The sequence below is a fragment of the Rhipicephalus sanguineus genome, unplaced genomic scaffold (assembly GCF_013339695.2).
Source record: "Rhipicephalus sanguineus isolate Rsan-2018 unplaced genomic scaffold, BIME_Rsan_1.4 Seq224, whole genome shotgun sequence".
In the NCBI taxonomy this organism is placed as follows: Eukaryota; Metazoa; Arthropoda; class Arachnida; order Ixodida; family Ixodidae; genus Rhipicephalus; species Rhipicephalus sanguineus.
Window position 1 is genome coordinate 2281 of NW_023614808.1, and position 25718 is coordinate 27998.

Consider the following 25718-nt stretch of genomic DNA (forward strand, 5'->3'; position numbering starts at 1 on the left):
TGTTCCTTTAATAGAAAATGCATACATACGTAATTTTAAGGACCCAAGTTTCTTAAGCTGCGCTGAAATTTGCCTTCCTCCGTGCCCTCCACACGAGCTCATTGTTGTGTTTCGGTTTCGGTTCTGTATTACACTGTACTAATGCCATGGGTTGGTGTTGAAAAACTTTAGATTTGAGAAGGCCAAGAAGGTGAAAAAAAATATTTAAAAAATGAAAAAGCAGCGTTGTGGGCGGCCTTCAGGCTGCCGGTTGTGGGCGCCGCTCTGGCATTCCTGTTTTACCCAGGCGACGTGTAAATAAAAGAGTGTGTGGAGAGTACTCGTTGAGTGCGGACGTTTCTTCTGCTTCAGTGCTTCGCACCAAACCGCGTGTTCGGGCTGGCTGGCGTCCCCACCGGTCGCGTTGGTCACCGCCGGTCTTCGCCTGCTGCTGCGCCGGGACTACCAGCACGCAACACAGCACTCATGTTTCCCGACGTATTGCCAGATGGCGTCCATATCTCACACAGCGCCTCTTCTATCGTCTTTACACGACATTTGCAGCGAAGCACGCAGATACGCGGCCAATTTTTTTCATTGTGAAGTAGGTAGTTGAAAACAAGAATGTTCATCAGAGACGTCAGTGATTGTTTCCCACTAGCACTTTTGGTGTACTGTGTTTTCAGCACTTTGTTCTGAGCCTCTGTGTCATTGTTGGTGCTCAGCACTACGTCGAAACCTAGACGGTAAAAGGCTACCCAGAGCTCTTTGACGGGCAGCCACTCAGTTTCAAAATAATTTTGAAGCTTCTCGTTCTTCCAGTGGACAGAGTCAACAAGGTCCTCCTTAGCCTTTTCAAAACGCTCCTCACTTTGTGAATTGGCAACCTGCTTCATCAGATCCAAGACATCACTTGGATGTGCAACATTATTTTCTCTCTGACGAAGCCATCTATTCCACGCCTGGAGTCTGTGAAAGTCTATACATAAAGATATGCGACTGTTCGGAAATGCCTCACGTGTCGCATCTATTTCGGCTTGACTGAAATCAACCATCCAGTACTACGGAGAAACGCCATCAGACCAGTCTTTAAAGATGTTCAGAGCCTCTGCAATACAATATGAAGTCTCGAACTGCACAATGAACACTCCTACCGTCGTGTATCCCACTGGTGTTTTTACAACAAGAAGAAACAACGGTAAAGCATAATCACTAGTTTTATGCATGGAATCCAAACAGACAACAGAAGTGCCATATTTGACAATCATCTCTTTCATAAACTCTGTCTGATAACAGAAAAGAAGTGTCTGTTCACATTCACTGGCGACCATCTCTTCGACATTGTCAGTGACAATGCAAGATTTCTCAGAGCTTCCTGCTGCATGTGGTCTATAAAAGACATGCGTTTCTGGCTGCTCTGTCCTAATATTTTTGGTTAAAATAGCAGCATTTTCTTGGTCGACTGTATTGAACCGGTCTTTCTTAAGTGCAACTTGCACATGGTTGTTGATGTCTGCATGTGTTGGGAAGTATGCCCTGCTGCTGCTGTTTGGTTTTTCTTTTTCGGCAAAAAGCACATCATGCACATAGTACCGCAGATGTTTATCTATGTCAGACACAGATGCGATGCCCTCTCGCACAAGGTCATGGATACGCAGTACTACACCTTTGTCGACAGTTTGGCCGAATGCTTCAATTTCACCAAAACCATGGTTGGTATGCACACAAAAGTCCGAAATTGCTGTATATATTCTTTTCTCAGTATCAATACTTTCCCTACGTCGGAGACCAACTCTCTCGCTGTGTCGGCCTATTCTTTTTTTATCCGTCCACATGGCTGGGGCAGCTCACCTAGGAAAAAAGTCCTTAGTTTCAAATATATAATTGCCTCATCTAGACATCATGAGGACATATCGTGCCAGCTCATGGGCATACGTGCTTACACTTTCAGCACATTTATAACCTACCTTGCTTTTGGGATACAGTACTTGAAGTTCATTATGGCTCGACATCCTTTCTTTTTAGTTCCCTGCAGCTGCAGCCTTTTCTTTTTGATGGCTGCAGTTGTGTCTTTCTGTACAAGGTAAATACAGGAATGATTGGTAGTGGAGGTCCGAGGGCTTATGCTTACAATATATTTCTTAAACGCCTATTTACACCGAGCAACTGGGTCAAACGAAGCCATAATATGGTGCAAATCCAGGGCCTGTATATTGATTATGGCCTTTTCAATAACATGCCTACAGCTTTCATTGTACATTTCACAATCTGATATTTTATTATTGGTGATATAGGCAATGAATGCCTGAAAAAACCAAGCCATAAGATCACATTTGCAATGCTTTTTTCTTTGTTTTCTTTTTTGCGTTTCAAGATACATATTTGTGCTGTGCATCAGACTTTTTGTAGTACTCTTCTCCGAAGATTTAACAAGTTGAAATACCTCCAGCCACAAATTCTTGGAGGAAACCCGACGTTTCGAGACCGGCTCGGTCTCTTCTTCAGGGGTGACTGTGCTGATCAGGGAGGCTTCGTCGCAGCTTGTTTTTGGCTCCGCCTTTCTCTTTCCCCCACGTTCCGGAGGCCGTGCACGTAGATCGGAGGCATTGTTCCGAGGGACCGGTTCACATTCGCAGGTGTGTTCTGGATGTGCCACGACTCGAGTAAGAGCCTCCTTCCCAGATTCCTTTCCGTTTCTATGATGGAAGCGCTCTCCAAGTCAATTTTGTGGTCGTGCTTCTCGCAATGCTCTGCAAGGGCACTGCGTTTGTATTTCCATCTGTTTTGTTGCATCCCCAAGCACTCGGAAGGGCACAAGGTCCAAATGAATTGGAACACCGCTGTTTACTGTGCCAAACACAACTTTACCTGCGAAGGAAAGCATATAAGTGCATTAGCTTTCTCTTTTTATGAAACTCGACATGGCACTTCACTGCACCTAGCTCGTAATGCGTAACTTACTGAATGTTCGTTTCACGCTTTTAATAATGCAACAGCATTGCTTAATTGGCTCAGAGGTCCATCGTGAATATGAATACTGAGTCGTGTGACCAAGTGAAGACCTCGTGACATGGCTGTTATGGCACACTCTCGATGCAGGTAAAAAAATAACTTTGATTGATTTCTCATTTCTCGGAAGGTTCCTTCAAGCGTACTTTACAACTATAGTGTCTGGCTGCGAGCGAAATGGCAAAGTGACGCACGTACAGCAACGGTTGAAGAGAGTGCTCAAAGAGAGCGCCCTGTGTATCCTCTCCAATCGTCGTCGTGCTGTTGCTCTTTACCGTTCCAATATTTTACAATTCATGGTTTTAAAAACTTCTTTTTAATTATATGACATCACCAACAAAAAAGAATACGCACGGCGAAACGTTGCTTCCCCTAATAGAGAACTTTGCGCATACTCATGCTTGCCAGTAAATTTTTTAGACGTCGGTGACCACACCGGTACTCCTAATTACAGCGCGTACCTGTAATCAATAACTATGCTATGATCCGCGAAAGCGAGTGCCTTTCCCTCGGCACGCTTCACCGCATGCATTTTTGTAAGGCGGCGAAGCTAACTTTGCGTATGCTGCAGAGTGACAATATAGCGAGTACATACATCGATAGATAAAGATATGCCGAACCGTTTATACCAAACCCCACACACAAACTCGGTGGCCTCTTCTCCTATCAGTGGATAGTGGGGAGGGTTCAGCGGCGACATTGCTCCTCAAAGTCAGAAAATTTTTATTACCGCGCTGTCCTCCATTATTTTTGTTTTGCGGTGGACTTGGGGTTGTTAAATCTATCGGTAGATTTATTTACGGCCGTGCCCGCGCGATTGGGACGACTGGCAAGAAGTCGGGAGTATCCCGAGCAATACGGGAGAGCTGCGTCCAACCCTCCCGAATATTTCAATAAATCGTATCAGGTAAATTCAAGTCAAAAAGAAAGTGAATGGAGATCAAAATTAAATGATCGTGCAGCCGTGCTCGGCCAGAGTTTCCTAATGTGACAGCGGTAGGAATCGCCGTCACAAGTCAGATAACTCACCCGCCTTTCTGTGTGATGAACGAACAGCAAATTTCAGGTTGGCAGCAGCCAGCGATCGTTCTAGTTGTTTCAGCTCTTCCGATTTTAGGTATCCAGACCAAATGCCATCTTCGTGCTTTAAGTCCTGCAAGTGCCTTCTGAGAATAGGCTCCTGACCATCAACAGTACTGCTCATCGTCGACACGCAGATTCGGTCGCACTACGCTGAAAAGCTAACAGGACTCACGCAGCCGGATGAGTGGTTTCGGAATCACTCGCGCCAAACCAGTCAAACTTGGTCGGACCGATGGGACAGGGAGAGGGCAGCGAGCGCGCCCCCCACCCTACCCTCCCCCCCCCCAAAGAAACAAAAAAATAGAGAGAAAAACAAACTGCCTCGCACGTGACACATGACGTCGTGGAGCAGAAGCCCTGCCCTAGACGGGCGAGTCGTGAAAACAACGTCTCCCCTTATCTTGGTTGCTGCCACCCATGAAAATGCTGTATATTAGGCTTGTGCGAATATTCGAGCAGTTTGAATATTCGAACGAATATTACGGTATTCGAATTTGCTTTGAAAGGAATTTAAATTATTCTAAATTTCAAATTATTCGAAATGAACAAATATATATGTAAACCACATGTAACCCCCTGTAAAGACATCTTTCCAGAGGAAATCCACACTGCCGCGAAGCCCACTTCAAGGCTAAATGAACATATTACTCTCACATTGATTCATCATTTCTTAAGTTTAAAAACTTGTTGTACAAGCTTATATGCTCTAAGTATAGTAAGTTTGAAAACTTAACATATTTTACAAGTTATCACTTGCATTCTACTGAAAGTCAAATCCTGCTACTATTCAAAGTTGCTTCCACTTTTTCCAAAAAGAATGACATTTGCACATGCCTTGTTTCAGTTTATTAAAATATTGTGCAGGTTAGTTGGGTCATGACAAATATGCTCATTTTTCTTCATAATATGTCATAGATAGTCTTCGAATTTGATTCGACATTATTCGACCAAATCATGAGTGCAAAACAGCGCTGCCGACAGGAGGGGACAGAAGAGGACACAGAGCGCAGCGCTCTGTGTCCTCTTCTGTCCCCTCTTGTCGGCTGCGCTGTTTTGCACTCATAATCATGCTGTACTAACATGCCCAATCCTACAGTCTTCGACCAAATCACTATAGACCTTTTTCAAGCTATCCCAGAACCCCTCGGGCGTGTGCAAAGCACTATGGGAAACAGGGGCGTAGCCAAGGGGGGGGGGTTGGGGGGGTTCAACCCCCCCCCCCCCGAAATTTTTCAATTTTGCTTGGGTATATATGCACGCACACATACAAATGCACGCACGAACATACATAATGTATGGTTGAACCCCCCCCGAAAAAAATTTCTGGCTACGCCCCTGATGGGAAAAGTGTGTACGGCGAGCCTGCCGACTTTTCCGTCGCTCGCTGCTCATTGGCGCCGTGGGAGCACCAAACGAAAAAAAAAAAAAACGCGTCGCTGCTGGTTGACTATTATTAAATCCTAAATACTACACATGCCTGAACGCACCTGTATCTATCTCTTCGCATGAAATGCGAAAGGAATGATGAAGTCACTGTAGGTATTACCGAGCGGATGTGTACCGGATGTAGCAGTTAAGTGGTATGCGAGTTATCACAGGCCGATACATGCAGTCAAAACGTGCTATCGTGAGCAATGTGAGCTGGAACACGGAATTCGTATTTATTCGATGATTACTTGTTCACAAGCCGCTATGGCATTTAATGTCATAGCGGCTCGTGATTGGGTTTAACCAAACTGTAGAGAGGTATTACAGTGTTCAGCTATACAGATGATTATTTGATTTTAATTGACAAGTCAAGCGCTGTACAAAGAAGTGAACACATTCTAAACGTCTTTAAAGAAAAAGGGATGGAACTAGAATTCACTTGCGAGATGGCTTGCTCCAGTGATTCCACTCCTGCGCCAACTGCGCCAAAGTGCGCCAAATTTTATTTACTGCGCCATCCTGATAATATCGACGAAATTTGCGCCAAACTGCGCCAAAGTCTCGGGTTTGGGGGCGTCTATCACCGGCAATCGCACCGCCGGCGCGTTAGAACATGTGCAGCTCGATCTTGGGGCTGCCAATAAAGTCGCAATCATGGACCAAGAATTATTCCGCTTCATAAATAGCGCTCGCGCGTGCGTTCCGAGTAAGCCACGATGCCATGCACGGTGCCGACGCAGCTTCTGTTCTGCAAGTCGGCTCGACAGCAAAACGCTCCCTCCGCAGAGGCTCGTGACGTCTAGGCCTATCGGTAGCAAGAAAGTGCGACGGCGATTCATCGGCGGACGTCGTCTGTTCCAGAAACGCTGCTGATAGCTCGTTTCAAGCGTCGCACGGCACGTAAGGAAAGCAATGTTCAGTAATAACTACATGAGTGCCGCTAAAATGTCTGTCACTTCTGTTTCCGGACATCGCGGAATGAAATCTGGGATCGCTCGCAGTAGATATATGGGACAATATCGAATTTTCCTTGCTTCGCGTTTATGGAGAGCACGCGAACGGTGGAAACGCGTTGACACTTTTCCTCAGATATGCTTTATCCATGGATCTTCATCGAACAGCTTTTTCGTAATTCCTTCCGCCAGCACGCGTCCGAGTTTCTAATCACTCTGCGGTAAATACCCCCTAAAAGGCCCTGCCCTTTCGAGCTCACGTGCTAGGGTTCCAATTCGAATTTTTTGCTTGATTTTTTAAAAATGTCGTCTCATTAGGAAAATCATATCTCCTGGTCGGAGCAGCCGCGAATGCGCAGCTGTCACTAGCGGTAGTAGCGGGCCCGTCGCTGACGGCCCACAGTGAAGCGGCTACGCCATGTTACACGTCCGCCTCTCGCTTGCGGGGGTCAATAGCTAACGGTTAAAAAAACTCAGTTTCGCTTAAGAGCGAAGTAATGAATGCGATACCAAAAAATTGTATTGTGAAACGAAGTAAGACTAGCAGCTAACTCTTTTGGATCCGATCTCGCGAGCTCGACAAAACGCTGGTTTAAGCGAATATGGCTCCTCCAGGAACCGAAGCGTTTTCTTGCTCTGAGTTCTCTAAATGCGAAGTAAGCGTTGAGAGCACAGCAAGTTTACGAGCTGTCTCCTGATGTCTCGAGATAGCGCGCGCGCAAGCGACTGCGCCCTTCGAACGATGCGCTCGCCCCCCCCCCCCCCCCCTTCCGCTCCCCTGGCGTCCCTTCATGCTTCTTACGAAAGACGGGCAGGGCGTTTCCTCTCTGTTTGATGAGCAATCGACGGCAGGCCCGCACGCGGGAAGGTGTTATCTCATGCGCTGTCCGTGCGGCGGAGACAGACGGCCGGCTAGTTTAATCTCCGCTTCAGCCGCGTTCGTCGCCAGTGCTCGCAAGCTTTTACCCGCGGCTAGAATGCGCGTGGTGATGTCATTAATTTGGACTTTATACGGAAAATTACGGCAACGGCGACGGCAAAAATCCGCCGAGAGTGTCCATATAATTGCTGTCGCAAGGGTCAATGTACGGGGCAGATTTTGCGCCCCCCCCCCCTCTTAGGTGATTGGGAGGGGGCCGCCCCCCCCTGCCCCCCCTGTGCGCACGCCTATGCTCCTGAGTTGATTTTTTTCCATGAGATTTGTAATGTATCGAAATATTTCTAGCCTTCATAAGAGCCCCATAATAATACTCAGGTGCTTGAATGTTAATGCAATATGCTTCTGTATTGCACTCCAGGATGTAAAATTCGCTGTTCCAAAGTGCTCCCAGATGCAAAATTATCTGCTCCAAAGTGCTCCAAGATGAAAATTTTGCTGCTCCAAAGTGCTCCAAAACGGAAATTTTGCTGCTCCAAAAATTGCTCCAAATCAGAAGTCCTTGGTAGCATCACTGAACTTGCTCTGATAATTTGCAGCTTCTTCATACATGCTTTTAAAGTTGCACTGCAGAGCATGTTTGCGGGCAGTATAGCCCGCGTTCAGCGAAATCGGTGTTCAATTTCGCATCAGCGCATTCGAATATTGTTAGAGTAATTGTGATGTCATGATTACGCACAGCATTGGAAAAAAAAAAAACTTGCGCCCATAAGATGAGCAGTAGTTTCCAGCTGCAGAGTGATCAAAGAGGCGGAATATGCTGTGTATCGTTGCATCAGATTGCGAAAATCTGTTCGCATGGCAAAGAAAGATTAACGCGGTCGTCCTCCATCCGTAAATAATGAAGAAACTAGAAAGATTGCAGTTATTCCACATATGTATAAAAAGTCGCATGGCCTGAAGAACGTAGGGAAGCGATGTGGGGGTGAAGGTTGTGTTTGCCGCCCCAAATAAGCTTAGTCACATTAACCCTTTGCGGTCCAAAACCTTTACCCACTTTCCGGCTCTAGCGGTCCGAAACTATTTCGCCAGTTTCTGGCGCCGCGAATAAAAACACAAGCTGTGGAAGAGAAACGCACAGGATATTTATTTTTGCTCCTGCGTTCTGCAGGCAACTCTTTTAGTGATATTTGGGCAACGTATGATACCGCTCAAATCATTCCCCTGTGTGCAGGCCAGGGTTATTACTGCAGGTTTCCACCGCCGCCGTCGTCGTCTTCGTCACTCACTTCTGTCGAATCACTGTCATCACTGTCTGGTGGAGGTACGTAATTCTCTTCCTCACTAAAGTCATCCTCGCTTTCGCTAAAAGCACCGCCGTAAAACGCACGCGGTGAAAACGTGGCCATGCTTCTCAGCGAACCGCGCGCGCGAGTGGGTACGCTCTAGGCCCCGTGCTGATCATAGTGCTGCACCCTAGTGTCAAAAAAGTAAAACCTCAACAAACAAAGCTCACTTATTCCTCAAGAGATGGCCCTTCATGTATACAAAAAATGCGCGCGACTCGCGGTGAGAAAACAGCAAAATTTAAACCACGAACACCCTTGTCGGGCGGGGCCCGACAGCGGACCGCTACGGCCGTGTTGCGTTGTCGGGCGCTGCCCGACAACGGACCGCAAAGGGTTAAGATCGCAGGGGTCTGCGGTGGGCAAAGAAAAATGCGGTCGAGGCATGCCAATTGTTTTGTAGATTGTGTAGGAGTTAACCGCAAATTTTTCTTTCTTGTGTCCACAGACTGGTCGATCTATTAATACGTGCCTCAGCGAGCATCGAAATTCATTGAATGGAGCCGTCTCATCTTGCATCGCTATATGTCAGTCATGAAAATGTAATCCCATCTTCGATAGCACAGTAATTTTATACCATCAACCTAATCAGACAACGAGAGAAATTTTGGAGGCATATCATGTCACAAATAACGCCACACTTTGTGTCAGTCAACCTTCTCAGTCATTACAAGACAAAGAATTCAGCTGTATTAATCGACTGTAAGCACTTGCCTTTGTTGTTTGACTTTTTGTGCCTCCTTATGACACGCGCGACGCACTCCCATTTTTGTATATATGCTTTTTTTCACGCGCGCAGTAAACTTTCAGTTGTGTGTGAGCGCTGGTTTGTGCATTTCCTTCCTTGTACTGCTCCTTTCTTTTTTCGCTCTAAGTATTATTCCAACCTGTAGTTATAGCACCAACGAAGGTTAATACGCACTTATCGTTCGTTACATACAGGGTGCGAGAAACGCAATGAATGTATCTCATTTCCCCAAATGCCGACTACACTTTCTAATGTACTCTTTAACTATCAGAAGCTCACACTGTACTCGTCGACAGTGTCGATGGCGTTGATTCCAAATGCATCCGCGAATCATAGACCGCTGCGGCACTTCATAGGCAACCGAGCTGCATTTTTTTCATTTATGCCGTAAGGTGCACTGGCGCAAAAAAAAGGTGACTCTTCTGAGCAGCTGAACTGGTCCAACAGTGGGACAGATGGAAATCGTCGAAAGACCGTCGCAGCTAAACACTGAAGTTCGTGGTTGCATTGCGCAGTAACGTGTTGCACCTTGCCAAATTCACTGTGTCTAAGAGGTCCTGGCACGTCGCGGCTGCTGCTGCGGTGTACACACATTTCCCATGAGCGCTTGCGCGCCCGTTGGTGGCGCTCGTGTGCTTGAAAAAGGTCTATTCGCTTCAAATTCGCTTCGAGCCTAAAAGTTAGTATTTGCACTAGCCTACTATATATGCCACAGTCACTCAAACGAAAGCACAATCTGGTTTGGCAAAACAAGTTCCGCTATGTATGACGACATAAAATGAAACAACAATCTTTAAAAGATTTCATAGGGTAGGGTACATGAATAAATGAAATCATAAGTGATGGACGTTTCGCATAAAGAGGTGTGCAAACTGTGTGAAGAAAATGTAAAAGATATCAAAACCAAGACCTGTGGTGTATATCAATGGCACATTAAATGAAACCTTTGATATAATCAGTCTGTGTGTCAAACATTGAAATAGAAAACCTGCTAACTCCCTTTTTTTACCGCTTCATTGATGAAAGAAAAGCTCAATCATCTAGGGTGCTACTTTGTCTTTGCCCTTGTTATGTGTTTTTAGCTTTGCTTCCCCCAGAGTTCAAACGGGAACCAGCTTGCCCAAATCATGGTTCTACTTGCGAAACTGTTGTGAATGTTTCTGTGTGTGCAGCAAACCAGTTGCCGAGGAAGAATGCTCTTGGAATACTGAAGTTACTTGTGTCAGAAAGGGCCCAAGTAAGGGCTCGAAAGTTTAACACTGTTTGCATTTAATTAAAGAAACACTGGATTAGTACATGTTAGTACATCTCCAAAATGCACTTTGCTCACTCGTCTCTGCTCTCTCGTGCTGCTCACTTGTTCTCCATCCCAACTTGCTCTCGTCCGTTGTTACCTCTCTTTCACAAAGCACACTCGAAGCACACCACAGCACACGCGCGTGCTGAAGCTGTGGTATCACTATGTGGTGTCCTGCCTCATCCGTACCTGCGTCAAGGCCTCTGGGGCGCCAGGTTAAGCGAGCCCCTCGGTGACGCTCTCGGCAACACGGACAGCAAAGGCGTTGGGAACGGAGGGAGCACACACGCTTAGACGTTACGAATCTGTCGATGGCAGCCACGCAAAGCAGTCGGCCACTTTGATTGCAAGCAACAAGAACCCAAGAACAAGATCACCCATGCACATGATGAAGAAATACGCCAATTATGTGCACAAACTGTCAGCGATGTTCATTGGAGTGCGCTTGTCGCATGCTAAGCCCGTGGTTCGGATGGAAAAATAAAAAAGGGCCAACACTTTTGTATAACAGCAAAGTGTTCTGTAGAATAGGGCATTTTTTTAGCGTTCCTTTTCATCTGTTGGTCCCCAGCCGTGCTCAAATATGTGTTCATGATGCATGAAATACGAGCCATTAAGGACGTTGTGGAGTTGGTCACAAAATTCGTGTAACAATCTTTCGTGCGCTTAAATGCTCTGAACTTTTCTTAATTAATGCTAATTAAATCACAGCTACAGCTTTGGGACATACTGCTCGAAGAAAATTTGTCTGAGGAAAAAAGGGGGCGGGGGCATCCATCGGAAGACACATGCCGAATATAACCCGCCACGGTGGTCCAGTGGTTACGGTGCTCGACTGCTGACCCGAAGGTCGCGGGATCGAATCCCGTCTGCAGTGGCTGCATTTTCTACAAAGGCGAAAATGTTTGAGGCCTGTGTACCGAGATTTAGGTGCACGTTAACGAACCCCAGGTGGTCGAAATTTCTGGAGTCCTCCACTACGGCGTCTCTCATAATCGTATCATGGTTTTGCGACATTAAACTCCAACAATTATTATTGTCATGTTGAATGCAAAGCTAGCCAGAAAAGGCCACCTCTTTCTCCATGTGTGGAAGAATCGGCCAGTCGGCTCAAACTGAAGGGCCAGGGTGATGTGGTCAAAGAGCCCCGAAGTACTCTGGCCCCGGCACAAAAGTGCGGGCAGGTCAAAGGAGGCTTGGCACAGAATTGTTCCAACAAAGTCCTGCCAGACATTTTTGGATGTGTCGCCATTTCGCTGCAAATGGTGGCTTTGACATGGGTTGTTCATTGGAGTGTAATAATATTACTGGTCTAGTGAAGTTTGTAATGGGCAGTAAAACAGCAGGGAGCAATAAGCTGGATTTGCGTACTTGCCTCACAGATTCTGTGCCAAAAATACCTCTGTAGACTAGAGCAGCTGCTTTGCCTTACATCTTTGTTTATTTTTCTTTCTTTATATATTTGCACATAATAATGGTAGTTACAATTGGGGATCGTACAGATACAGAGGGAGGTCCCAAAGTCAACAGACTGTACAGGGGACCTCCAGTGAACAAAAGTACGTTTAATGCAGCTAAATATGTACACAAAGTAAACACTCAAATAAAAGAAGCATTAACACAGTAACATGATTGGATTATTTAAAAATTGCTAAAGAAAGCAGGGATGATAAAATGACTATGCTGAATGCAGATAATTCCGAAGGTTGAATTCGAATGCGTCGAAATGAGAAAGATTCTTAACATGGCATGGTAATGAGTTCCAGAATAAGAGGCTGGGTCCGAGCTAGTTGGTACACTGACATTATGAAACCGTTAAGCGCACAAAGACGGGAACAAGAAGACGACACACAGAACGCTTCCAGAGTTGTGTGGTTGAGAAGTTAGTAGTGAACTTACCATAATTAGTTCTGGGTTTCGGTAATAAGTAGCTATTGCTGGAAGCGAAACGGGTTGACAAAGAGTAAGGATACTGGCTTTTGGCGATTATGGGGAACGGGAGCTTTCTGTTGATGGATTTGTGGACTAGTATTGCGAGGGAGTACTTATGTAGATTTCACACCGACAGAATACCGTTAGAGGTGAGCAGTGGCGATGTTTCTGATGTGTAGCTGCTATGTGTCATGATGCGAATAGCCTGATTTTGAGTGTGTTGCAATGGCAATAAGTGGACTGGATACGTGATTCCCCATGACGATATGCAATAATTAATATACGTATGAATGAAAGCGTAATAAAGGGAGATTAGTGTTTTTATATTGAAAAAATTGCAAACTTTAATTAATGCCTAACGATAAAACATGCTCATCAAATTTTAGGTGCTTATCTAACGTGATACCGAGAAACATGACATTGTCAGTAGGATAAAGTGTGTTTGAAGCAAAGGTTAACGATGGAGATCCTGAATAAAGCTTTTGCTTTGAAGAGAAGATGAGAAACATGAGATTGTCAGTAGGATAAAGTGTGTTTGAAGCAAAGGTTAACGATGGAGATCCTGAATAAAGCTTTTGCTTTGAAGAGAAGATGAGAAACATGAGATTGTCAGTAGGATAAAGTGTGTTTGAAGCAAAGGTTAACGATGGAGATCCTGAATAAAGCTTTTGCTTTGAAGAGAAGATGAGAAACATGAGAGTGTCAGTAGGATAAAGTGTGTTTGAAGCAAAGGTTAACGATGGAGATCCTGAATAAAGCTTTTGCTTTGAAGAGAAGATGAGAAACATGACATTGTCAGTAGGATAAAGTGTGTTTGAAGCAAAGGGTAACCATGGAGATCCTGAATAAAGCTTTTGCTTTGAAGAGAAGATGAGAAACATGACATTGTCAGTAGGATAAAGTGTGTTTGAAGCAAAGGTTAACGATGGAGATCCTGAATAAAGCTTTTGCTTTGAAGAGAAGATGAGAAACATGAGATTGTCAGTAGGATAAAGTGTGTTTGAAGCAAAGGTTAACGATGGAGATCCTGAATAAAGCTTTTGCTTTGAAGAGAAGATGAGAAACATGAGATTGTCAGTAGGATAAAGTGTGTTTGAAGCAAAGGTTAACGATGGAGATCCTGAATAAAGCTTTTGCTTTGAAGAGAAGATGAGAAACATGAGATTGTCAGTAGGATAAAGTGTGTTTGAAGCAAAGGTTAACGATGGAGATCCTGAATAAAGCTTTTTCTTTGAAGAGAAGATGAGAAGCATGAGATTGTCAGTAGGATAAAGTGTGTTTGAAGCAAAGGTTAACGATGGAGATCCTGAATAAAGCTTTTGCTTTGAAGAGAAGATGAGAAACATGAGATTGTCAGTAGGATAAAGTGTGTTTGAAGCAAAGGTTAACGATGGAGATCCTGAATAAAGCTTTTGCTTTGAAGTGAAGATGAGAAACATGAGATTGTCAGTAGGATAAAGTGTGTTTGAAGCAAAGGTTAACGATGGAGATCCTGAATAAAGCTTTTGCTTTGAAGAGAAGATGAGAAACATGAGATTGTCAGTAGGATAAAGTGTGTTTGAAGCAAAGGTTAACGATGGAGATCCTGAATAAAGCTTTTGCTTTGAAGAGAAGATGAGAAACATGAGATTGTCAGTAGGATAAAGTGTGTTTGAAGCAAAGGTTAACGATGGAGATCCTGAATAAAGCTTTTGCTTTGAAGAGAAGATGAGAAACATGAGATTGTCAGTAGGATAAAGTGTGTTTGAAGCAAAGGTTAACGATGGAGATCCTGAATAAAGCTTTTGCTTTGAAGAGAAGATGAGAAACATGACATTGTCAGTAGGATAAAGTGTGTTTGAAGCAAAGGTTAACGATGGAGATCCTGAATAAAGCTTTTGCTTTGAAGAGAAGATGAGAAACATGAGATTGTCAGTAGGATAAAGTGTGTTTGAAGCAAAGGTTAACGATGGAGATCCTGAATAAAGCTTTTGCTTTGAAGAGAAGATGAGAAACATGAGATTGTCAGTAGGATAAAGTGTGTTTGAAGCAAAGGTTAACAATGGAGATCCTGAATAAAGCTTTCGCTTAGAAGATGAGAAACATGACATTGTCAGTAGGACAAAGTGTGTTTGGAGCAAAGGTTAAAGATGGAGATCCTGAATAAAGCTTTTGCTTAGAAGAGAAGATGACGAACTTAGATTTTGTAGCATTAACCTGTAGTTTATTTTATCGGCACCAGGTAACTATGTTGTCCGCGTCGTGGTTAAGCTTGCAGATTAATGAATCAGTGTGGTTGTCTGAGCAGAAAATAGTAGCGTCATCAGCGTAAAGAATACAGTCAGGTGATTTTAGGCATTGTGAAAGATCATTAATGTATATTAAAAATAAGGGAGGTCCTAATATTGATCCCTGCGGTACCCCAATGTTACTTGTTTTAGGGTGTGAGTAAGTGCTAGATATAGACACAATGTACTCTTTATCTTTTAAATAGTTACGTAGTAAATTCAGTGTCGGGCCTGTTATTCCAATGGACTCTAATTTAGCAAAAAGTATGTTGTGAACAAGTGAATCGAATGCTTTAGATAGATCAATAAAGAGCGCCCCAGTCAAATTTCCTGCATCAGTTGCCTGCCGGATCCTATCTGTCAAGTAAATTAATGCTAAATGAGTTGAGTATTCCTCTCTAAATCCAAATTGATTTGTTAATAGGCAAAGAAGACAAGCGTGTTGCTATTAGTTCTTCGACAACTTTACTAAAGAATGAAAGTATAGCTATAGGCAGATGTGTGACGCTTATCTCCCTGCTTGAAAACAGGGATTATTTTGATGCGCTTTGTCAGGTGTTTGTGGCAAATGGAACGAAGCAGTACATGCAGTACGCAAACTTGGATAATGAAGAAACCACACAATGGGCAACGGAACAAATGTTAGGCACAGCATTAGGAAGACGGCAAAGTTGATTAGAGAACTAACGGGGGTAGCTGACATTAAGAAGATGCGTAACATGACCGTTGGAGCAGATACAGAGGGATGGGAGGTGAAAGTTAGGCAATGTCAGGAAGGTGTGCAGTGGAACCAGCTCGCACGGGACAGGATAAATTCACTGGGAAAGGTCCTGCATAAGGTACGAGGGTGCTTTTTGCATGCATTGCGTGTCCTGAAGCGCTGCTGCCATGCACGGCTTGCCAATGACGGCTTCTTTGAATGGATTGGTGTTGCAGGTGTTCCGACCGTACCGTGCCAGCTCGCACGACATGTGCCGCTTCCACTCGGAAGAGTACATTGACTTTCTCGAGCGAGTCACGCCGCAGAACATCCAGACCTTCACCAAGAGCCTGAGCCACTTCAACGTGGGCGACGACTGGTCAGTGGGCACCTCTAACGTTATTACAGTAAAAGCTCAGTAATTCCAGCTCTGTTAATTCGAACTGACGCCCCGGTCCTGGCACAGCCCCGTGTACTTCCATGGGAGAGAACGCCCGATAATTCAATAAGGTACGAATTTGGGCTGGTTGGTTCATGATTAACTTTAGAAACAGCGCTAAAAGACGGGACAAAGAAAGGACACAAACCACGGCGCTGACTAACAACCAAATGTGTTTTATTCTTCCAGTCTGCCCATATATACTCCGCCACAATCTCAAGGAAACAAAAGCACAGAAACAAAGAAAAATCGATTAGCCTGCGCAGAGGCTCAAAAATCCTCAATCGGACAGAAACGTCAACTCCTTCGGAAGGAGGGAGATCGAGGGGAGGCTGACACATGCCTCTCCGCCATTATAGATATGATACGCTTCAGAAATGACACGCGCGCGTTCATCATGGTACTTCGACAGGAAAATGGTATCTTTAAAAGATGGCTGGCAACCACATTCATTACAGTGAAGCGACAATTGACTATCTCTGGCTTGCTTACGGACGTTGTTCGCATGCTCGCGCATACGGTCATTAGCGCACCGCCCCGTTTGTCCAACATAGTAACGGCCGCAAGAAAGAGGTATCTTATACACAACACTATCACAACATTCCACGTACTTCTGGCGATGCTTCTTGCTGCATCTTTTCGTCTTGGTCTCTCGATTTACTTGCTGACACAGGCTACCAAGCTTATTTTTGGCAGAAAACAACAGTCTAACGCCTGCCCTGCTGACCACTTTCTTGAGATTATGTGCCACCTTGTGCACATAAGGAATGACCACTACTTTTTTCTGCGGGTGTGTCACTGATTGAACAGTAGGTGCGCACTTGCTTTTAAAACCGGACACGAGGCTTTCTGCGATACTGGTCAAAAGCGTTCCTGGAAAACCTGCAAGCTTCAGGCGTGCTACTTGAGAACTAAAGCTCGCTTCGACTTGGTGATCACAGGACCTCTCAAGCGCCGCCTTCATGCAAGCCCTTGCAATACCGCGCTTGACAATTTTTGAATGCGCAGAGGAAAAAGGGAGAAGGCTCTTTTGAGACCTGGGCGCATAACACCAACATACATGGCTGTTTGAGAACGAAAGTTCCAAGTCCAAGAAGCGTAGCCTATTGTCAGAAGGATGCTGAGTGGTCAATTCAAATGGACTTAATTCCGCGAGGAACACGTCAAAAATTTCCGCAGCAGGCTGCAGGTCATGAGAGTTAGTGCTATAAAAAATTAAAAAGTCGTCCACGTATCGCATCACCTTTACCGTGCTAGTCTGTCTGAGCTGGCTCTCGAGATTACGGTCATAGCTGGCTAGTAGAATGTCACTGAGAACAGGGGCGATGCATGAGCCTATGCAGACTCCTTTCCGTTGAATAAAAAGCTTATCGTCGAAACTGATGAAGGTGGATTGCATGTAAAACTTTAAAAACTCTAAAAACTTGTCTACAGTGATTCCACATGCGTTCTGAAACTTAACAACACCGTATCTGTCAATGCAATTACCAACTTCGGCACACACATCATCCTGAGGTAACGAATAATATAAGTCTTTAACATCGACCGAAAAAAGCACAAGCACCCACTGGACAGTCTTCCCGGAGAAAGGCAGAAACGGTACCTGGGGTCCTTATGAGGAAAGGGTCGCGATGTCAAAAAAGGCACAAAAACCTTTGCAGGAACACACCAACTTCTCGTTGCCAGGTTCCGCGCTCAGAAACGATCGCCCGGAACGGGCAAAGTTCCTTGTGAGTCTTGGCGCTAAAGAAGGCTGAAAGGCTGGTTCCTTTGCACGCCTTCACGGATGATGCCAATTTTGCAAGTCCTGCTTTTTCGCATAGCTGAACAGCCCTTGTTTTCACCTTCGTAAGAACCACTCCTTTCACTTCGTTGAAGTTGCCGTCAATGGCCGCGTCCGCTTTTTCTTTGTACAGACCACGAGGCACCACCACGAATCCTCCTTCTTTGTCAGACAGGAGCAGCTTCAGGTCGGCTTCTCGAAGGACAGCAACCGCTGAGCGGAGCTTTACAGTGTTGCCTTTTTTAACCTTCTGAGGCAGGCAGTCAACTCCTTCCCTAATACACCGGTCGACTTCATCTGTCCTTGCTTTACCAGCAGCTGTTCTGACGAGGCCAAGTAGCTCTGTCTTGTCCAAAGCAGGATGCTCACAAAATTTGGGTCCGAGCTTGAGAAGGTCAGCCACGTTCTTCGGGATTGAGGCATCTCCGAGTACCTTCACATCTTTACCATGCTCTGGATACTGACGTCTGCTCCTTGGCAGTCGAACGACCAGGTTGCCCCAAAGAAAGTCGGCCGTCTGAGACGCCAGTCGCAGGTCTTCCAGAAACCTCTTCTGGGCACTGGGTAAAGGCAGTTCATTGCGGTTCACAACCTGCAAGCAGTCCAGTGTAGAAGCGAACCTGTCGGCATGCCTCTGACCGCAAGATGCGGCACATCCTTTTGACATGGCCTTCTGAAGGCATCAGAGCCCCGAAAAGACAGGAAACTTCCGGCGGCAGGTAGGAATGCTTGAGCGAGTAGGTGTAGAGACGAGCTCTACAAGTTGCAGTGGCGAGCAGATTGATGCAAACGACAGAAGAACGCAAACACAAGAAAGGCGTGAACGAAGAAAAAGAGCCCGATGTAGAAGAAATGAACTGCAATAAGGTACGAATTTGGGCTGGTTGGTTCATGATTAACTTTAGAAACAGCGCTAAAAGACGGGACAAAGAAAGGACACAAACCACGGCGCTGACTAACAACCAAATGTGTTTTATTCTTCCAGTCTGCCCATATATACTCCGCCACAATCTCAAGGAAACAAAAGCACAGAAACAAAGAAAAATGGCACATAATCAACAAAGAAAGGTGGCACATAATCTCAAGAAAGTGGTCAGCAGGGCAGGCGTTAGACTGTTGTTTTCTGCCAAAAATAAGCTTGGTAGCCTGTGTCAGCAAGTAAATCGAGAGACCAAGACGAAAAGATGCAGCAAGAAGCATCGCCAGAAGTACGTGGAATGTTGTGATAGTGTTGTGTATAAGATACCTCTTTCTTGCGGCCGTTACTATGTTGGACAAACGGGGCGGTGCGCTAATGACCGTATGCGCGAGCATGCGAACAACGTCCGTAAACAAGCCAGAGATAGTCAATTGTCGCTTCACTGTAATGAATGTGGTTGCCAGCCATCTTTTAAAGATTACCATTTTCCTGTCGAAGTACCATGATGAACGCGCGCGTGTCATTTCTGAAGCGTATCATATCTATAATGGCGGAGAGGCATGTGTCAGCCTCCCCTCGATCTCCCTCCTTCCGAAGGAGTTGACGTTTCTGTCCGATTGAGGATTTTTGAGCCTCTGCGCAGGCTAATCGATTTTTCTTTGTTTCTGTGCTTTTGTTTCCTTGAGATTGTGGCGGAGTATATATGGGCAGACTGGAAGAATAAAACACATTTGGTTGTTAGTCAGCGCCGTGGTTTGTGTCCTTTCTTTGTCCCGTCTTTTAGCGCTGTTTCTAAAGTTAGCCCGATAATTCCAACACGTTGGTATCCCCAATGGTTAATTCGAACTGAGAGGCCCCGGTTTTCATCGCTCCTTGCAGAAGTTGGTCCAGAGTGATTACATTGTGTTGCAACACCAAACTAAATCGAATTAAATAGAGATGCACACAACGAAATGGCAGCATTTCTCAACAAATGAGAATTCGGACACTGCGCTTTAGCTCGTGGGCAAGCTGCAAACGATGCTATTGGAGTCGCGACTGCAGGAACACAAGCAAATGGAAATTAGTGATTATTTTGATATTATCAACGCTGCCATGTAAATAAACGTGTTTTGGAGCATAAATCGCATCATATATTTTGACATTAAGGCTCACTGCTCACATGAATGCATGTCGGTGCTTGTTTCTGGCGTATTACCGAGTGATGAATTAATATTGTTAGCTGTTAGAGCTCCACGAACTCAATTCAAGAAATCACCTGCCACAAGCGTGTAAGTAGCACCTAATTCGTGATAACGAGTCTAAAGGAGGCTTCTTTGGGTGCCGTCCGCACAGTGTGGCGTGATGTGCGTTCGTTCTAGCGCCCGCCCGCTAATTTGAACTCCGCTTAATTCGAACAATCTTATAGTCCCCTTCAAGTTTGAATTAACGAGTTTTTACCGTACGCACGTGAGGACAGAGCGGTGTGCTGCACTATTTAACTTGCAAGAATGGTTCAGCAGAATCCGCATAAGTCGAATAACTTAGAATAATCCTTTATAAATTGAGGAGTGTTCAGTCATGTTGGAATTGTGGGCACTACTGTCAAGTGTTAGTTTGTGCACAAACTTCTTTGTTTGCAGATTTCATGGTTAATGGAGGTGTATGTGTCAGCGAACGAAAGGCACTGTTCAAAGTAGATGAACGCAGCTTTGCAGTAATGTCATTGCTGTGCTACTCCACTGCTGGTCTGGATTCCTGGCGCGATTTCCAACATGTTGGTTCTTCGGTCGTTTTTTTTTTTTGTTTTGCAAGACCATATATCAAACATGCACAAAGAAAGCGTCTCTAATTGTGGTTAGACAAGGCATCAAGAAATGCCACTACCAGCATAGGGTAACCAGGCATAATTAGAGACGTGAGTTGGGCTAGTGGGTGCGTATTAACTGCAGACACGACTGAATAGTGCAAAAAAAACCACCGACAAGGTAGAGACGACAGACAGGTTAGAACGCTCAGTTGAAGTTTGCGCTCCGTCCTGCCTGTCGTCTCTGCGCTGTTCAGTTGTGTCTGCAGGTAACCAGGCATTATGCCCTTCTTCAAGCACACTAGGAGGCTGGAAAATGTCCAGGCCGTGTTGTTAACTAAGTAGGGTGGTTGTTTGGGCTAGTTGGCATTTCACAATGAGCAAGACGGGTAAAGCGCAAGAAAGAACAACGTGGGCTAGGGCGGACAAGCGACAGGCACTTATCTGCAACTGAGGCTTATTGTGAAAAATACAAAAAAAAGTGTGGTGTTAATGCAATTTTCTTCCAATATATAATGCTTCCTCGGTGCATGTAACATTTTGAATTTTACACTGGTTTTGACTAATCTAATTCGTGTTACCAGTACTTCATCGTACACTCTTGACCTGATCCTCGCCACCATATCCGAGAGCATTTGCAAACAGTCGTCTTGTTTTGGTCTCGGTGATCAATATCACACTTTTTCGTAAATGGTATGTTTAGTGGTATTGTGGAACACAGGGTAATTTACGACTACAGCTGTAGCATAGCAAGAAATGTTTCTTAGAGGGGTGTTTTTACCAGCCGAACAATACCTCGGTAATTTTTCTGCTTTCATAAGCCAAGGCGTTAGTTCATTAATTCACTGTAATATCTACACAAAAATACGAATGGAAGCCCCCTCCTTGGCTACTCCCCTGGTGCTGCAAGCAACGAAGCAGTTAAACACAAATGATCTCTTGTTTGTTTATTTACCTCCCATGTAAGTGTGTTTGGTTCTGAGGAAGCGTGGTATTAATATATGAAGCGTGCATTTTCATTGCGTACCCAATGAAAATGCAGCCCGTGCTGCTAGAAAGACGTGGAAAGAAAACTGTGTTGTTTATTTCCCTCTGGCCAGCCCTGTGTTTGATGGTTTGTACGACTTCTGCTCGATGTACACGGGGGCCTCTCTGGAGGGAGCTGTCAAGCTCAACAACGAGGTGAGTGCACCAACTGCCATCGTGGCTGCCTTCCCAAACCCCAGCATGTGCGTCCCAGTAAACAAGAACACACAATACAGTGTGTCATAAGAATAAAAAAACAAAACTGATGCGGCATTAAGCACACGTGTATAGTCTAGGCTTGTGCGAATATTCCAACGAATATTACAGTATTCGAATTCGCTTTGAAACGAATTTAAATTATTCTAAATTTCTTGAAATGAACGAATAGACATATGTAAACCACATGTAACCCCCTGTAAAGGTGGTTTCACTGTAGTGGAGGGGTGCTATACCATGAATACACCCCTCCAGGGGAAATCCACACTGCCGCGAAGCTCCACTTCAAGGTTAAATGAACAAAAAAAATTACTCTCTCATCGATACATCATTTTTTAAGCTTAAAAGCTCGTTATACCGACTTATACGCTCTAGGTATAGTAAAATTTTAAGACGTAAAATAATTTACAGCTTATCACTTGCATTCTACCGAAAGTCAAATCCTGCTACTATTCAAAGTTGCGTCCACTTCCCTTTGAACCGAAAATGAGTGAAATTTCCATATGCCTTGCTTCAATTTAAAAAAATATTGTGCATGTTAGTTGGGGCATGATAAGTATGCTCATTTTTCGTTATAATATGTGATCTTCAAATTAGATTCAAAATTATTTGACCATATTTGCTTCAAACCTAAAGTTTACTATTCGCACAAGCCTACTATAGTCGTGTGCAACTTAAAGGGACACTAAAGGCAAATCTTAAGTCGACGTTGATTGTTGAAATAGCGGTCCAGAAACCTCGTAGTGCTACTTTTATACCAAGGAAGTGCTTATTTTGAAATAAAATCAGGTTTTAGTGGTCCGCATCGCGTTAGCGCACTTCAAATCTCCCGCTGAAATCAGACTTTCATACGTCACTGCTGCCGTGCCCAACGTTGCCCGCCTTTACTGCGCGGCCGCCGACACTAGTAGCAGCAGAGCAAAAGTAGCGGGACTCACAGCAGCAACAACGACCATCGAAGCCATCGAAGCTTGCCGCAATCACCGCAATGGACTTGGACGGAGAACTTGACAACGAGACATTGGCTCGCGACGCTGGGCTCCAATTCAGCGGATAAGCCACTTCGAGCGTAAGGGTTCATTCCGCGGCACCCAGTGAAAAGACACATTGGTTTCCTTGCTGCAGCACTGGCGTTGTGCACCATTCGGGCATCCGGCAGCATCACATGCATGCGGCATTTTGTCGAACTTTCTGTCCGAGCGACTTTCACGAGCATGCAAAACACACGCGGCAGTACGCGATACTGAAACTACCACTGAGACGCGACCGCGTGAGCGAAGCAGGGCGCCGGCAGTTCGACTAAAACGGAACCTTTGAACCACGCGCTCCATCCCCGTGGCAATGCCACAGAGGTTCTTTTTTCCATGAATCAAACGGAAACGAACAAACAGCAATTTATTACGTCCCTTGATGCACGGAAGGTTCTTTTTTTATTGCTGCTGTCCGTCCGTCCGTCCGTCCGTCCGTCCGTCTAGCTAGCTAGCTATTTACGACTTTGTGCTCTCATGGTTGTTTCGTTAACTGGATATGAAACTGGTGTGGAATATACTGGTGTGGCGTGACATGACTTTATGATGAACATAAATGACAGGTTGTAACATGAAATCATGACGTGCCTGTCATGACGAGCATGATATACATTTTAGCAAAGTGCGTGTTGGGCTAGTTGGTACTCCATTTGAACAGCTAAAGAGCACAAACTTCAGGGACGAAAGACAGGAGAATGCGACACACACAAGCACTAACTCTTAACTGAATTCAAGTTCAAGTTGTCTAATCTTGATGACCCGTTCCACAACAAAAACTCAGAGGCAGTGGTCACTTATTTGCAGCAGAATTTTCAGTGGACAATTAAGACCTATGTTGTTGGATCCCCCAGAACGATATTCTGACATGTGTTGATCAGTTTGCGTTGTAGCCTTTCAGAATGACGTTTGTATGTCTGCCGCGGGTTTTCTTGAGCTTTTAACAGTGTACCTTACCTCAACTTTTGTTGAATGGTCTGGCGAAGTGTTCTTGCAGGAAGAGGGAGTGCGCATTGGTTCGTGTATTGCCCCCATTCTGAGTGATTTGTTCTTGGCCAGCATCGATAGGCATATTTAAATGAAAATTAAAGAGGCAGGGGTGCAAGAAATTTTCTGTTTTGTCCATGATTATCTTATACTGTTTGAACAAAGTGATGCTAGCCTTGATGCAAGTGTTTCTGGCATTTTATCTATTTTTTCCAAAGGTTTACAGCCCCTTGTCATAACCCACAAGTTGCCGCAGAACAACGAAATAGTTTCTAGATTTGAGGACTTGGTTTTCTGATGAGGTTTGTTGGTTGTACGAACCTAGAGGTTTGGAGCTGCTCCTACCCTACCAATCCGCGCACACTAAATTATTCAAAGGGCTAACGTTGAATCTTGTCTTGGAAGTGTGTTGAAAAAATCTTGCCCAGGTCTGATGGAAGAAAGTTTGCACATGCAAATTAAGAGGCTTGATGCTGCTGGATACCCACAAGAAGTAATTACAGCGGTGGCAGAAGTTTTGCATCGCAAGATAAAGAATGTAAGAGGTGGTGCCAGGCCAGAGCCAAGACAGACCACAGTGGAAACAGGGCAATGTCAAAATAAGAGGTTTGCCATAATTCCGTATATCCACCGTGTCTCCCATAATTTAAAGAAGGTGGGGCAACATGCAGATGTCAAGGTTGTCATGTCGGCACCCAAGAAATTGTCAAGCCTTTGCAAGATGACATGCCCAACGGCCAAAGAAAGGCGCACGTGTTCTATGAAGCATCGTGTACGCTTTGGATAATGTAAAGAAGCAGTGGTTTACTCCTTTCCTTTAACATGTGGCAGCAGATATGTGGGACAAACCAGGTGCTGCTTAAACGACCGTCTCAGGGAGCACGCGTACAATGTCCGGTGAGGTCTGCAAGGTCATGTGGCGACGCATTGCCGAAGCTGTGGTTGTACACCGGTATGTGAAAAATGTTCAGTGCTGTTCGCTCATGACGACCAAAAAAGGCGAGAAATAGTAAAAGCAGCAGAGATGACCAAGGATGTTAGGCATTGTATCAGCGTGCCTTCCATTGCTCTGTCAGTGAAAGAACTATATTTTTGGGTGTATCGCAAGATAGTGACATGTGATTTACTAACTTTTATTTCTTCTACGTAACTGGTGTTGTGCATTTAGAGAGATGAATCTTATCACTTAGGGGTGTTTGTGGTTGTGTGGACGTGAAGCTGTACAGGCGCGGGGTTACCCTTTATATTCGTGTGTTTTCTTTAATAAAATTCAGTTAAAAGTTAGTGCTTGTGTGTGTCGCATTCTCCTGTCTTTCGTCCCTGAAGTTTGCGCTATTTAGCTGTTCAAATGATATACATCCCGCGGTTCTCACGGCCACTTCGTCAAAATGATTTGTATCAGAATTGGTATGGTGGGACATGAGTGTATGGCGAACATAAATCATGACATGCAAACCATGACATGAACGGTCATGTGCGGCATGGTTTACACAATACGGTCTCAGAGCGCTTGTGGTCGTATCATTCAGTAACTATGTGCCCAAATTAGTCTGGCGTGACAAGAGTGTACTACGAACATAACTGGCAGGTTGTAGCGTTGGAAATCATAATTTCATGTACGACATGGTTTACATGATGCTGCCTTGGTGCACTCATGGCTCTTTTGCTCGCTTGGTATATACCAAAATTGGCATGGCGTGGCATGCCTGAATTATTAACATAGATGACAGGCTCTAACATGAAGATCATGAAATGCATTTCATGTATGGCATGATTTACATGCCACGCTGATGTATGCTCGTGGCCGTTTTGCTGGAGTGATATCTACCAAAATGGGTATGGTGTGACAGGACTGCATGGCGAATATAAATGACTGGTTGTAACATGCAAATCATCAAATGCATGTCATGTATGGCAT

The 25718-nt window shown here is 44.8% G+C and overlaps 1 protein-coding gene across 1 annotated transcript in view; it reads left to right on the forward strand.

Moving 5' to 3' along the window:
* The first annotated feature begins 15807 nt into the window (after positions 1-15807).
* LOC119376781 (histone deacetylase 3) overlaps positions 15808-25718 on the forward strand; it is a 79627-nt gene continuing 69716 nt past the window's right edge. The window contains exons 1-2 of the mRNA XM_037646492.1: positions 15808-15998; positions 21647-21728. Of these exons, the coding sequence (XP_037502420.1) occupies positions 15808-15998; positions 21647-21728 (273 nt within the window). The remainder of the gene's footprint in view (positions 15999-21646; positions 21729-25718) is intronic.